Genomic DNA, 13,233 nt, shown 5'->3' on the forward strand with positions numbered 1-13,233 from the left:
AGGATGAAGGGAAGCAGACAGACACAATCCCACAGAGTGTTACATTTTTTTCATACTTATTTTAGGAATCATTTCTTTTTCAGTTGCCCAGAGACATGCCGCCAATCTGACAGGCTGTAAGGAACAATGCAGGCCTCAGCACCCAGAGGGAGTTCTGCTTGAACATTAATGGCATGGTATGATTCAGACAATAGAGGCAGGCACAATTCAAAACTCTACCCACAGTTTTGGCAGTATTCCTCCAGTACAGCCTGACCTGCCACACTCCTGCTAGTTCAGTCTTTTGAATCTTACAAAGAGCAGTGACTGCCAGCCCTGCCAAAATACCATGGGTGTATGATTGTGGTCAGACTGTACTTTTCTTTGTTTGATAGGAAAACAAATAAAATTAACATAAATGGAGGGTCAAACAATAATAGCTTTCTTCCTAGAAGAGTTCCACAAAGAAAATGCCTGAACTGGCAAACCACTTTTCTCCACAGTACCGTTATGAAGAACCACTAATCTGGATGTGCCTCAGACATTTTGAGTGTAGGTATTAGGCCCCCCAGCTAGTCTCACTTTTGAAGTAAAAAATTAATCTCCATCTCATAGCCTTAGCTAAAGAGTCTTGGTTCTTTTATGCTTTCTGAACTGGCTGGCCTTGAAGAAGCCTGTTCTGGCAATTTCAAACATAATGTACCAGCTCTGATTTCCTGTGGTTCTGATGTTCATTTGCCCAATGAATTAATGATGCCAAAGCAAGTAGTTACTGTTTTGATGAGTACCTCATTAATGTATGGTTGTCATTTACTTTAAGAAATGCTTGAAAATTGCAAACTGAGGTCACAGCTTACCAGAACAAACATATTCTTGGCCCTTTTCCCCCCTGACTGGGACCATCTTTAATATATGTTCACAAACTGTCTAGCACAACTAGGCCTAGTCCTGACTGGGCTCTCCATAGAATGATAGAAAATTAGGGTTGAAAGGGACCTCAGGAGGTCATCTAGTCCAACCCCCTGCTCAAAGCAGGACCAGCCCCAACTAGATCATCCCAACCAAGACTTTGTCTAGCCAGGTGTTGAAAACCTCCAGGGATGCATCTTCCACCACCTCTCTGGATTACCTGCTGCAGTGTTTTACTACCCTCCCAGTGAGAAAATTCTTCCTAATATCAAACCTGAATTTCCCCTTGCTGCAACTTGAGACTGTTGCTCTTTGTTCTGTCACCTGCCACCACTGAAAACAGTCTAGCTCCTCTATCCTCTTTGGAACACCCTTTCATGTACTTAAAGGCTGCTATTAAGTCCCCTCTCAGTCTCCTCTTCTCTAGACTAAATAAGCCCAGTTCCCTCAGTCTTTCCTCAGAAGTCATGTCCCCCAGCCTCCTCACCATTTTTTTTCACCGTCCACTGGACTCTCTTCAATTTGTCCACATCCTTTCTGTAGTGGGGGCCCAAACCTGAACGTAAAACTCCAGATGTGGCCTCACCAATGCTGAATAGAGGGGAATAATCACTTCCCTTTACCTACTGGGAACACACCTACCAATGCAGCTCAGTATGCTGCTAGCCTTCTTGGCAACAAGGGCACACTGCTGGTTCATATTCAGCTGATTGTCCACTGTAACCCCCAGATCCTTTTCTGCAGAGCTGCTGCCCACTCAGTCAGCCCCTACCCTGTACTTGTGCATGGGACTGTTCCATTCTATGTCCAGGACTTTGCACTTCTCCTTGTTGAACCTTATGAGATTCCTTTTGGCCCAATCCTCCAATTTGTCTAGATCACTCTGAATCCTAGCCCTACCCTCTAGCATATCTACTACTCTCCACAGCTTGGTGTCATCTGCAAACTTGCTGAGGATGCACTCTATGCCGTCTTCCAGGTCATTGATGACAACATTGAACAAAATCAGTACTAGTCCAGCATGGTACAAACACTAAATCATCATCATATTTGACTATATTGCCTGATTGCAGCAATTCCCAGCATTCTGAGAACAGAAGCCTAGCATAGTCATAGTCAGTCACAGTGCTCTCCTAACCTCATCACAGACTTCTGATTCCCTGCCAGGACCATCTGATCCCTAGGGAGCTTTAAACTGAAGGGAGAAATGCAGAACAAGTAGAGGAGTCATTGGGCCTTGGGTTCAGCAATGCTCCCCACAGCAGTATTTGGCAGCAATATGATCTAAAGGCACAATCTGGTTCTTATTTTTTTCCTGTGTGCATTTTCTGTCAGGCTATCACAATTTCACAAGGGGCAAGTATTCATGAGAGAAACAGTCCAAGTTTGGTTCTTGCAACTTCAGTTCAGCTAGGCCAGGAGTCTGTCTTTTAAAGTGTAAGCTCTTTGGGCTATTTGTATACACCTGATTTCAGAGGTATGACTGATTCAGTGATATATTCTCTCTACTTTAAATGTGGAGTACTGCTAGAACTATAATGCCCCCAAACCTGGATGAGTATTTCAGTGCTGTCACTGCATTTGCACAGCACAGTGTACATCAATGCTAAGCAACAATATTTTGGACATAGACTGGATCTCTTTAAATGTGTATTATGATTCTATAATATGTATAAGCATAAAGGAATATGAGTATGAAATGCTCAATTAGTTTAAAAGATTCGTCTAAAAGACTGGAGGCTCTGCATGGAAGAAAACAATAAACCAGTGAAGCAAACTGCACTGATGTTGATAGTAAACTGATTAAAGGTATTCTAGTTGAAAGTCTCCAAAAACACATTAATGGATACATGCACTTAAAACGACTTCCATTTTACCTTGTATTTCTGAACCTCTTGCCAGAAGAGCACTCCATTCCCCAGCAAGTCTCCTTTCAAAGACACAAAGCGCTGAAACTGAAATGCTGTTACTGGATTCAACAGCGCTTTACGAAAAGTAATTATTTCCCGAGATGAAGAAACCCACTTATTGTCCACATGCTGTCAAAAGAAAAAATAAATGCACCGAATAAACTCTGTTTCAAAAAGCAATAACAAAGGCATTAGTTAGGGTAAACTGTCTGATACTTATCTTTGCACTGACCCTAACTTTCAGTAGTTTATGACATGGATACAACAGAACTTGGCAATCTTTCTTTACTTTCTTTCTTTCTTTTTTCCCCTTTGGTTTGGTTTGGGCAACATTTTTTGGAAGATGTGATGGGAGAGGAAATGACTGACAATGATTTAGAACATATGACTACATACTATGAAGTATGGAAACAGCCATTGTTACTTTTTAGGGAACAGTTTGAGTTCTTTTTTGTTTTTTACAAACAAACAACAAAGAAAAAGGAACAGACAAATCACACAGCTAAAAATTCTAAAGTGCTTCTGACAGGGACCTCGCTAACAAAATCAGCTTTGAAATGTGTTGTCACGATTACCAATGGCAGCTGGAGAGTTTGCTCTCTCCGGAAGAAAGTCTACTGATAGTAAAATATGATTTAAAGTCCTCACGATATTTTGGGTATCTTCAGGTAGCAAAATAGACAGAAAGTAATAATCAGGCAGAAAAGCGAGAGGAGAAAAGGATGATTCAGGCAGAAGTTTGCTGGAAATGAAGTATGGAATGGAAATCAGTCCTCCGTCCTTTTTTACTGAACCAACAGTACGTCTTATGCTTTATTATTACCAGTAGTCACTAAACGTAAGTCAAACAATTCCCCATCGTTATCAGATCGATGATTGCAAATTAGCCTATAATATTGGTATGACATTCACCTGGACCAAGAGGGGGTGTGGGGGGGGGGAGGTGGAGCATAGTCCAGTAGTTACCCGGAGGCAGAGGAATGTGTTGTTCTTGCAGAGATTGAAGGGTTCTTGCATATTTATCTGATACCAAGTAGACACACTCTGGCCGCTGTCAAGTTACCTAGCTAAGTTTCCCTGTCTTTCTAAGGCTGATATTAATATTACAAGCTTTGCCTGATTCTATCATTAAATAACTGAAAGAAACATCCTAGGAAAGTAACTTAGAATGGATCAAGATCAGAAACAGTCTCCATTCTTCTGACAACATGAATTGTGAGGTTTTGTTTATACAATGGTAAAGCACAACTGGGGTGGAAAGGGCTGCTCTTGTCTGTCTCCATTCTTACACAGTTTAGCATTCTTAGAGGTGGGGTTAGCCGGCTGCTTCTCATTCCTGAAATTCTGCAAGATTCTAGCTTGTCACCCCTCTAGCTGAATGTATTTAATGAGGTTGCTAGGAGGGTTAGGAAGGAACCAGGGTCTGTATAACTTTATGTGTTCTTATGATACATAGCTGTATTTTTCCATCCTTTCTCATTTAGCCAAAGCTGTTACATGTATTACATCGTGTTTGGGCGGTCAGAGCAAGCTGGCTGAGCCTTAATCCAAGTAAGATTAAGGGGAGTCATAGATTTGAAGGCCAGAAGGGACCACTGTAATGACTGAATTTAAGCTCTTGCAAATGCTGGACACATGATGTTGGCTGCAGGAATGAACTGGAAAATATGGCAGGAAGATCAGTCCTTCAACATGAGGACAGGCGCCTTCTGCTGGATTCACTATTTGAGTCTCTGGTTAATTCCGCAGCTGCTGCTAAAATATCCAGGGGCAGCAATAGGCATGCTGGCTTGTTCTCATCTTTAACTGGCCAGAAGGATGTAACTATGTCATTTGAAGAATGAGGACTTCTGGCCACTATCCATGACTAGATCAAGTTGAGACTAATCAGTCCAGGAACTAGTTCACAGCCCAGGCAGCAGGGCTTCACTTCTCTTGCAATAAAGGAATATGGTGACAGCCCAACAATCTCATCACCTTAAAATAAGTTAAATCAGGACAGTTCCAAAAGAACTGTCTTCCTGATCCTCCTCAAAAGCCCGAAGCTTGTTCCATACATAGTCCATAGAGTCACTATAACCAGGAGTTGACTGCATGTTAGAACATGAGAGCAAAATGTTATTAGTCAGGCCTGCTCCGCTATGCAGTGGGCAAGGTGCTGCTCCTATACCAGTCCTGATCTACTTAAACCCTGCTTATGACACACAGTGTCATGAGTGACAAGCTGGAAAAAGCTGTTATCCTAAACACAGATACCAGGTGAAAATTCAAAAAACAGAATCCACATGGCACTAGGGATTCTTTTCTATCCAGTGGTTTTCATGAGTGATTGGTGACCTGGTCTCCAATTGTTTTCAACAGACAATAAAAGTTAGACTGAATAAATGTATACAACTTGTATGTTGGCAACCACAGAGTTCTTTGCTCTTTAAGGGGAAAAATACTGGCAAACATCTCCTAAACTGTCATACTACAGAAGTTTAAGATTTCTAAAACTGATATTATCTTGGTGCTGTACAAATAAAATACAATTCTAAATGAAACAGATACTGTGAGATAGTATTAAACCTGCCCACTCTTCTGCATACTTCACATTCTCTTTTGTTTCTGCATGTAATCCACTTGCAACAATAAACAAACTACCAGATGCTCGAATGAACAGCTTGTCCCAATAAGTCCACAGCATGAAATCCAGATAAACATGCACTTAAGGTATGAAACCAGTTCTAAGCCTTGGAGGCTATGGGCACTGCACAGTCTTTGGTGAGATGTATACACTGTATAAGATGGACCTCTCCGGACACGGAGAGTCCCATCCAGCTGGGCTAAATTTGCCACTAGTCTAAGTGAGCAGAACTCCCCTGAAGCCAATGCATTTGCAACAATTTTTGACAGTTGAGTTTGGGGCTTGTTTGTAAAAATGTGGACTAATGAAAAATCCTGAGGGTTTGAACAGAAAAGGCTAAGGAAATTGAGGGAAGAGGAAAATAATAGACATCACTTGCCTTCCAGGCCCCATTCCTCTTCTCATTTCTCTGGATTAGGAGATCTTCAGCTATGTCCCTTATCTGTGGGTGAATATAAGATGATCAGTACATTTATATGCCTTGTATTAAATTCCTATGTACAGTACCATAACAGGTGAAGGTTGGAGGCCAGTTAGTTAAGGCATTTTGTTATGGATACAGAGGTGTGAGTTAGTTTCACTCCTTTCCCATCTGTAAATGGGCACCCAATCATTTGCACTAGGAAGTTGAAGGCTGCTAGATATGACAGTAGCTTCATTACTCCCCTTGTGTGTTGTTGGCTAAGCTTGGGATGAACCTTCAACCAAATGCTAACCAAAACCATAGATATTAAGTGAAGTATATCAATAAAATATACATGTGTGTACTGACAGAGAATCCAATCCACCTATGATTTTGATGGCTCTCTGAATCCTCTCTTTGTTGAAAAGAGAATTAAATCAAATAAGTGTCCATAAATAGCTCTGCCTAGTTAGACATGGCAGTTTTTTCTGCATCAGTAAAAAATCTGGTTTCAATTTTTTGGGTGTGCTAAAAACAAGATTTTTTGCTGTTCTTCCCAGCAATATGATTTTTTCCCACAGATCCCAAAGTCGATATACTACCATAAAAAGTAAGTGAGACACAAGCTATGTCTATCCGCCAGCTTTTCGGCTCTGATGGACCGGCTGGAGTAATGGTTTCCTTACTACCAACTCTAATGTGTAAATTAATTTACAATAATTTGTTAATGTGATCAGTAAGCTAAGCTATAGCCATCCAGTCTCCACATTTGCAGTCTTGCATTTTTGTCTCTTTAAATAATTCTGCAAAATACTACAGAATAGGATTTTTGCTGTGTGCAAGTCTAGTGAGTGGTGGTAAGTGTGGAATACTGCAACAGATATCAGAACTGCCCCCCACACAGTCTGGAACACTGTAGAGACAGCAACCATTATCATCTTCAGTTTCCATGGCCAGCAAAGCCATCAGTCAGACTGTGCCATTAAACTGCTTCCACAGTCAACAGTTTCACAACTGGAACCTGTTGGTATATGTAACTCACTTCCATGAAATTTAAACTGAAAGTAAGCTACAAATGACTATCATTTTCTGCCCCATCTGCTCCCTGTCTTATCCCACAAGTAAATTATGGACCCAGCAAGAAAACAGTACTGCAATGTACTGTTAAGTACTGAAACATTACCTTTGTTTTTTTGTAGGTCCCAGCTTGTTCATTTGACAGGAACAATGGCAGCCATTTTTTTCCTAGCCTCATCTGGACATATTTCTGAATTTCAAGGAGAACCGGTGAGGAAACTTGATCATGAAGAATCTGTCCCCAGCCTCCACCTAACTGCATTAGCTAAATAATTCAAATACAATATGAGATGAGAGAAATTCTTATGTATGGGCAAAACACATATTCCTCTTGAGCCCTGTCTCAGCAAACCATTGAAGCATGACCTTAATTTTAATCAAAGCATTTAATCATATGCTCAACCAAGGATCATATGCAGATATCCATTGCATGGGGCAGATTACATTGGTCTTACCTATGATGCAGGAGGTACAGTCCATGTACAGGTTCTGGTACAATAATGCCCAATCTTGGAATGAGTAAATGTTACAAGTATTAAGTTACTTTAGATCACCACAGCTTAGACATGGTATCACTTACAGGTAGATTTACTTTCCTACTAAAGATCAGAATAGGAATAAGTCATTTTGGCTTGAAGTCACTTTTGCCCTACTCTTTTTTAGCTGCACTGTGTACTCTGGGCTGCAGCCTAGGTTCTGGACTACATAATGTAAATGTATTATGAACAGAGAAATGAAACCAGATTGCTGGCACAGAAAACAGAAGGTTTGGGAAGATTTTTAATAGAGAACTGAAGGAAAAATGGGCAAAGTTTGGAAGAGTACTGAGGTAGATGTTAGGGACACCAGTAACACAAAGGGAAATGCAAAGAAAAAGCTACTAGAATAATAGATTTGGTATGCATCTAGCTGACATAGGCACCTCTCAGCACACGGTTATGATCAATTGTCAGATTTCTACAGGAGTAAATACATTTATCTCCAAAATTTCTCTTTATCTAAATTTTTATATACTGATACCTGCTCTTGTTGTTCTCTCGTAGCTGGACTATTGGGTCCAAAGAAGTATTTTTTATTTAAGTACTTATTTTTAATATCTTTAGATTTTTCCTCTCGCTTTCCTTTTTCCTTGTGGAGCATCCTTCTGAACTGTTCAATATCTATCCAGCACAAAAGATCCATACTATGAACAAATCAAAGATAACAGTCTTTGTTATTCACTGTCAATCTAATTATCATTAGAATTCTAATGAATTACCAATTTGATCACAATTCAATGAAACAGAATAAAATGACCAGATCCTGGCTATCATTTTGTCTTAATTCCCTGATAAATGAGAAGTTACAATCAGTATGACCTATGATGCTTGTTAACATTCAGACCAAAAAAAGTAAAGCCTTTAAAGAAGGTCTTTACAAACAAAATAAATTATTTTGGTGAATTTTATTTCTGCTGATGTTTATGACCTTGTTTCATATAGTCCTATTTTCTCAAGTCTTATTATTCAAATTAATTGATGAATGATTTCAACACAAAATTCTAGATATATAAACTTTACACAATCAGTTGAATTCCTTTTATATTAAAAATTCCAGATCTTTAATATGTTAATTTTGATTTGGCATACACATCACCTGATATTAGTTTTTGTTCCTTAACTGGCAAAGATAAGTATGATAAAAGCTCATGCTTCCAAAATCAATTTTTAGACTAATCTCTAAGGGTCTTAAAATGGGATGTTTTTTGTGAAAATTCCTGACAATTAATTTGTTCACTAGAAAATTTGCAGAAAATGAAACACGAAAAGATAGCCACATGCAATGCTGATTTGTTTGTTCTAATAAATGTTTGCTGATTTTTGTCAAAGGTGTTAGTCCAGGGGAAAATTTTGAAAAGCACTTAAGTGACTTAGGTAGAAAAGTTCCAATTTCAAAATCTTTTGAATTCTTAGGAACTTAAATCCTATTGATACTTATGTTCCTGGGTGACCAGCAAACAATCCAACAAAATAATGCTTCATTGGAATTTGCCAGTTAGTTAAAATCTAAATGTTTAGCACAGATAGATCACTTTGGATGAGGTTCTGATGGAACCGTGGTTGGTTTCTTGCAAGCTTGCTTGTGATGGTGCTGGGTAGCCTGTCTTGCAGTCTTCCTTCAAGCTTGGAACATCAAGGCTCCTAGAATCATGAGGCTTTGGGGAAGCCCACCCAGTAGACCCTGGGGTTTCCAAGGGCCAGAGCTGTAGCTCCATTCCCTTCCATAGGGGATGGTGAAAGTTTTGGTTTTAGTTACAAATTGGAACAAAGCCTAATTTTGAAGTATTCAAATCTTCCATAACAGTTTTACTAAGACTCTTAGACACTTTAAAATATTTTGTGCCATGCGGAGTCTACAACTATATCTTTGTTTACCCAGAAGCAGTAGGTAGCACCCAAAGCTTAATCACAGAGGAAAGTAATTTAAAGAAAACAGTTGAGAATAAAATGGGATTGAAAGGTTGAAGCATGAAAACACATTACCTATTGAAAGCAGCTATACAGCATTTGCTGGAATATTAAAGATGTGGAGACGATAAGGAAATGTCATTTTCAAACGAACCATTCACTCCTGTCACAACTCCTATATAAATTTCTTTTTATCTTGGCTTTCCAACATTTTCAAAATCTTTGTGTGTTAAGTTGTGCGTGCAGTTACTGTGACTGTACACTTAACTATGTTAACTGCATGTACAAACACTGCAATTGCTTATACATCTCTTATAATTATGTGGCCAAATTCTGTATTTATAATTTTGAGTCTTAATTTAAAAAATATAAAAGCTTCTGAACTGCAATACCAAGAGAAATGGTTACCCGCTGTATGACAATTTCTCTCTTTAGGTGGATGCCTTTAACAGAAGCCCTGGGACTTCTGAAAGCAGAATTTGATCAAAACTATTTTATCACTGGATACTGAGTCCTGAATAATACCTAAAGCAATAATTCAGTTGTCTGAACAAGGTTCTGTTTTTAGTGCATTACTTATATAATTCAAAAAGAAACAGTGAAGTAGAAAAAGAAAGAAAGAGAGATAGGCTCCAATCCTGTGGCACTTATAAAACAAAACTCCCATAAAAGACAGCAGACATTTTGAGCACAGAAACTGAAAACGTACATTGCAAAGTTTTCTTCAAGGAAGAGGCGGAACTGTTCCAACTTCAGTTTATTGCGGAGCAGGTCACGAAGGATAGAACCCGTGCACTCATCAGGCACTTGGCTCAAAAGCTGCTCTTCTTTGAGAATGTCAGGACCCGGTAAAAGACTGGCTTCAGGAACAGCACCCTCATGGAAGAAATTACTCCAGTTACACAACTAAGGCTTTTTGTGCCTATATCTATATCAGTCTAATATTCTTTCATTAGATAACGTCTTTAATCCATCTTTACTGGTTTTCTTCCTCTTGCTTTTTTGTTGTTGCTGATTGCCTCTATGCAGTTATTTTTTCTGTAACTCAGAATCAATGCTGTGTCATGACCCAGCATAGAAGGAATGCTGCTATTACACAGAAATGATACCACTGTATGGAGGAAAAGAATCTGTTCTAACTACTTGAGCCCTAGGGAAATAAAGTGCACATCTAATTTACGGTATGGAAAGAAATCATATTTAAAGTTATTCACACTGGGCTCCATTGCTCAGGGGTCACTGGACTTGCCTGACATGTCAGAGGACTGGACCATATGAATGCTAGAGGTCTCTTCCAGCCCTTCTTTTCTATGATTCTATTGCCAGGTGCAAAGGGATACTGCATCCTCTTTTTGCTGGATTACCACCCTAAGGATTCAGAATCCCCTGTAACTAAACAATTCTGAGGACCCTTTGGAGACCATCAACAGCAGCTTGCACCCAGAATGTCAGTGCCACCATCTTCTGCCATGTACACAAGGCAGTCTACTAGCCAGAGATGGTCAAAGGTAATAGACCTCCTTTCCATTTGGGATATTGAAAACACTCAATGCTCACTCTGGACAGGCCACCACAACCAGGCCATCTATGAGAGTATCACCTCTAAAATGACTACTCAAGGGCACGATCACATTTGGCATCATTGCCATGCCAAGGTCAAAGTGATAAAAATGCAATATAAGAAGGCCTGAGACACCACCACATCTCGGGCACTGAGACAGTGGCTTTCACCTGCTATGAGGAACTGTCACAGATTCTAGCAGGGGATGACTTGACAGAGTTCTGATTTATTGGCAACTCTGGGGTCAGCCCTCATGCCACCAAGGACTCAGAAGCCTCTGACCAGAAAAAAAAAAGGACGACTCACTGGTTCCTGCTCCCACCATGGCCAAGGAGAAGGCACAGGAAGGTTAGGAGAACATTGGGAAGTCCCTCCTTCTCTTTTAGAGCACTGATCAAGAGGATACCAGTTATCTGGACATGAGAGCTCTGATGCCACTGACACTGACTCCATCAACCTCACACTAAACACCTCTTCAACATTATATGCCACCAATACCTCACCTGCAGAGCTGACTATTCCCACCACCCTCTTACCAACTGTCCCTTCTCCATTCCTGCTCACCGTTCTCCCACCACTATCAATAAGCAGACCTCAACACCTGCAAGAAGCCAGCCCTCTTCCTCCCAGCACCCATGACAACACTGAATGAAGACACAGATAGAGCAGACAGCCATCCAATCACCCAGTAAATTTCAGAATTCCAGCACAGTTTTTCCATCCCACTCCTGCAAAATGACTCCTGGCATTGTTAGACTGCCTGGAGGTCCTGTATTGTCTCTGAATAAGGACACAGGTGACCTTCAACATACACTCCCAGGGAGATAAGGTTTTGGGGTGCATGGAGCTGGGGGGGGAAGGGACATACGGTTTTGAATCATTTAAAGCCAGGGGACAGCAGCCTTTTAGACTGGTGGGCTGGGTACTTGCAACCAGCTCCTGCTGGCAGCTGCTAATCCTGTCCCTGCTTCTGATCCCTGTTGCTCCAACTCCCTCTCTGCTCTATGCCCCACTCTGCGTACCGGGTGCTGCTAGAAGCCATGGTGAATGTCAACAGAGAACAGTAAATTTGGCAGTAAGGGCACAGAACATGTAGTTTTAAAGTGGCTCCTTTAAAGCAGAACCCTTCCTTCCCCCTGAATCAGACCCTCATGGGCCAATCCATAGCTCTTCATGGGCTGTAGGTTGTGGACCCCTACTCCAGAGCAAACCACTGGAGGGGGATCGGTGTTGGCTGAGGATGTCTTTATGGACAGTGGAAGGGCCATGCCATGAGTTTGTAAGAAGAAGTACTAGCAAGCCACGTTAGCCAAGCACATTCCCACTGCCCTCCACTTGGCCATGAGGTAGCCAAAGGTGGACTCAATGATCATGTAGTAACTGCTTGGCTTGTGGTTGAACAGTTCCTTCCTGGCATCCACATGCCCCACAAGGCAGGAAAAAGTGGGCATCTTGAATACCCAAGTAGCAAAAGGCATAGTTACTCCTTCCACTTCTTATGGAAAAACTTCCCCCACCATATCATCAGGAACACTCATCTGGAGTTTCTAAAGACTTTGGCATGGTGGACCTTGCCCAGCCAGGCAGTGGTCATGTGTGTAAACTGAATTTGGTGGTCCATAATGCTTTGCAGCATCATAGAAAAGAAGCCCTTGTAGTTTGTTTAAACTGAGCTATAATAGGCTGGGCACAGGATAGGACATAAATGGCCTATCCTGTGTAGGTCAGAAAGCCCATGAGGGCAAATCTGGGGATGACCTCCTGAGAGTTCAAGAGGAAGAGGAATGCCAGTGCCAGCACCCTATGAATGGCATAGTATGCCTCCTGCCACAGCTGATCCTGCTGTGAACTGGCCCATGCTGAAGTGGTTAGCTGCACAGTACAGGCTGACAAGAGCAGCCATATTTCAGATACTGATGGGCACAAGCTGCTCCCTAGTGAAAGGTGCCCTCATGCATGGCTTGCTGCTTGGGTGAGAGAACTAGCACAGTGCTTCTCCATGAAACCATCTTTACAAGGGTGGTATGTCTCAAGCAAAAGTTCTACCACTACTGCTCTTCATCACACATCCCTAGGACTCTATATTTCCACCAGCCACTGCCTATCTCTCTGGCCCAGAAGATTTAGTATACTATTTGCACGTGGTCCAAAGGGTAGCCATACTCTGTGGCATCCTGGGGAGCATCATCCTCATGCATGTAGTTGTCAGTGGTGATGAGTAGGTAGCACACCTAAAGGAAGCATCTTTCCAGGGTGTTGGCAATGGTAAACATCCCAGCTGGGTTCCCCGGGGGGGGTTAATAATGCTGTTCCTGTAGCTG

General features: G+C 41.2%; 1 protein-coding gene across 1 annotated transcript in view; it reads right to left on the reverse strand.

Moving 5' to 3' along the window:
* Window positions 1-13,233, reverse strand: part of RGS22 (regulator of G protein signaling 22) — a 110,207-nt gene that overhangs the window by 16,378 nt on the left and 80,596 nt on the right. The window contains exons 18-22 of the mRNA XM_090040424.1: window positions 10,061-10,227; window positions 7,925-8,087; window positions 7,011-7,169; window positions 5,804-5,866; window positions 2,766-2,927 (exon numbers count right to left, since the gene is read on the reverse strand). Coding sequence (XP_089896550.1) covers window positions 2,766-2,927; window positions 5,804-5,866; window positions 7,011-7,169; window positions 7,925-8,087; window positions 10,061-10,227 — 714 coding nt within the window. The remainder of the gene's footprint in view (window positions 1-2,765; window positions 2,928-5,803; window positions 5,867-7,010; window positions 7,170-7,924; window positions 8,088-10,060; window positions 10,228-13,233) is intronic.

The sequence above is a fragment of the Crocodylus siamensis genome, chromosome 3, assembly GCF_052110815.1.
Source record: "Crocodylus siamensis isolate JL-2025a chromosome 3, ASM5211081v1, whole genome shotgun sequence".
Classification (NCBI taxonomy): domain Eukaryota; kingdom Metazoa; phylum Chordata; order Crocodylia; family Crocodylidae; genus Crocodylus; species Crocodylus siamensis.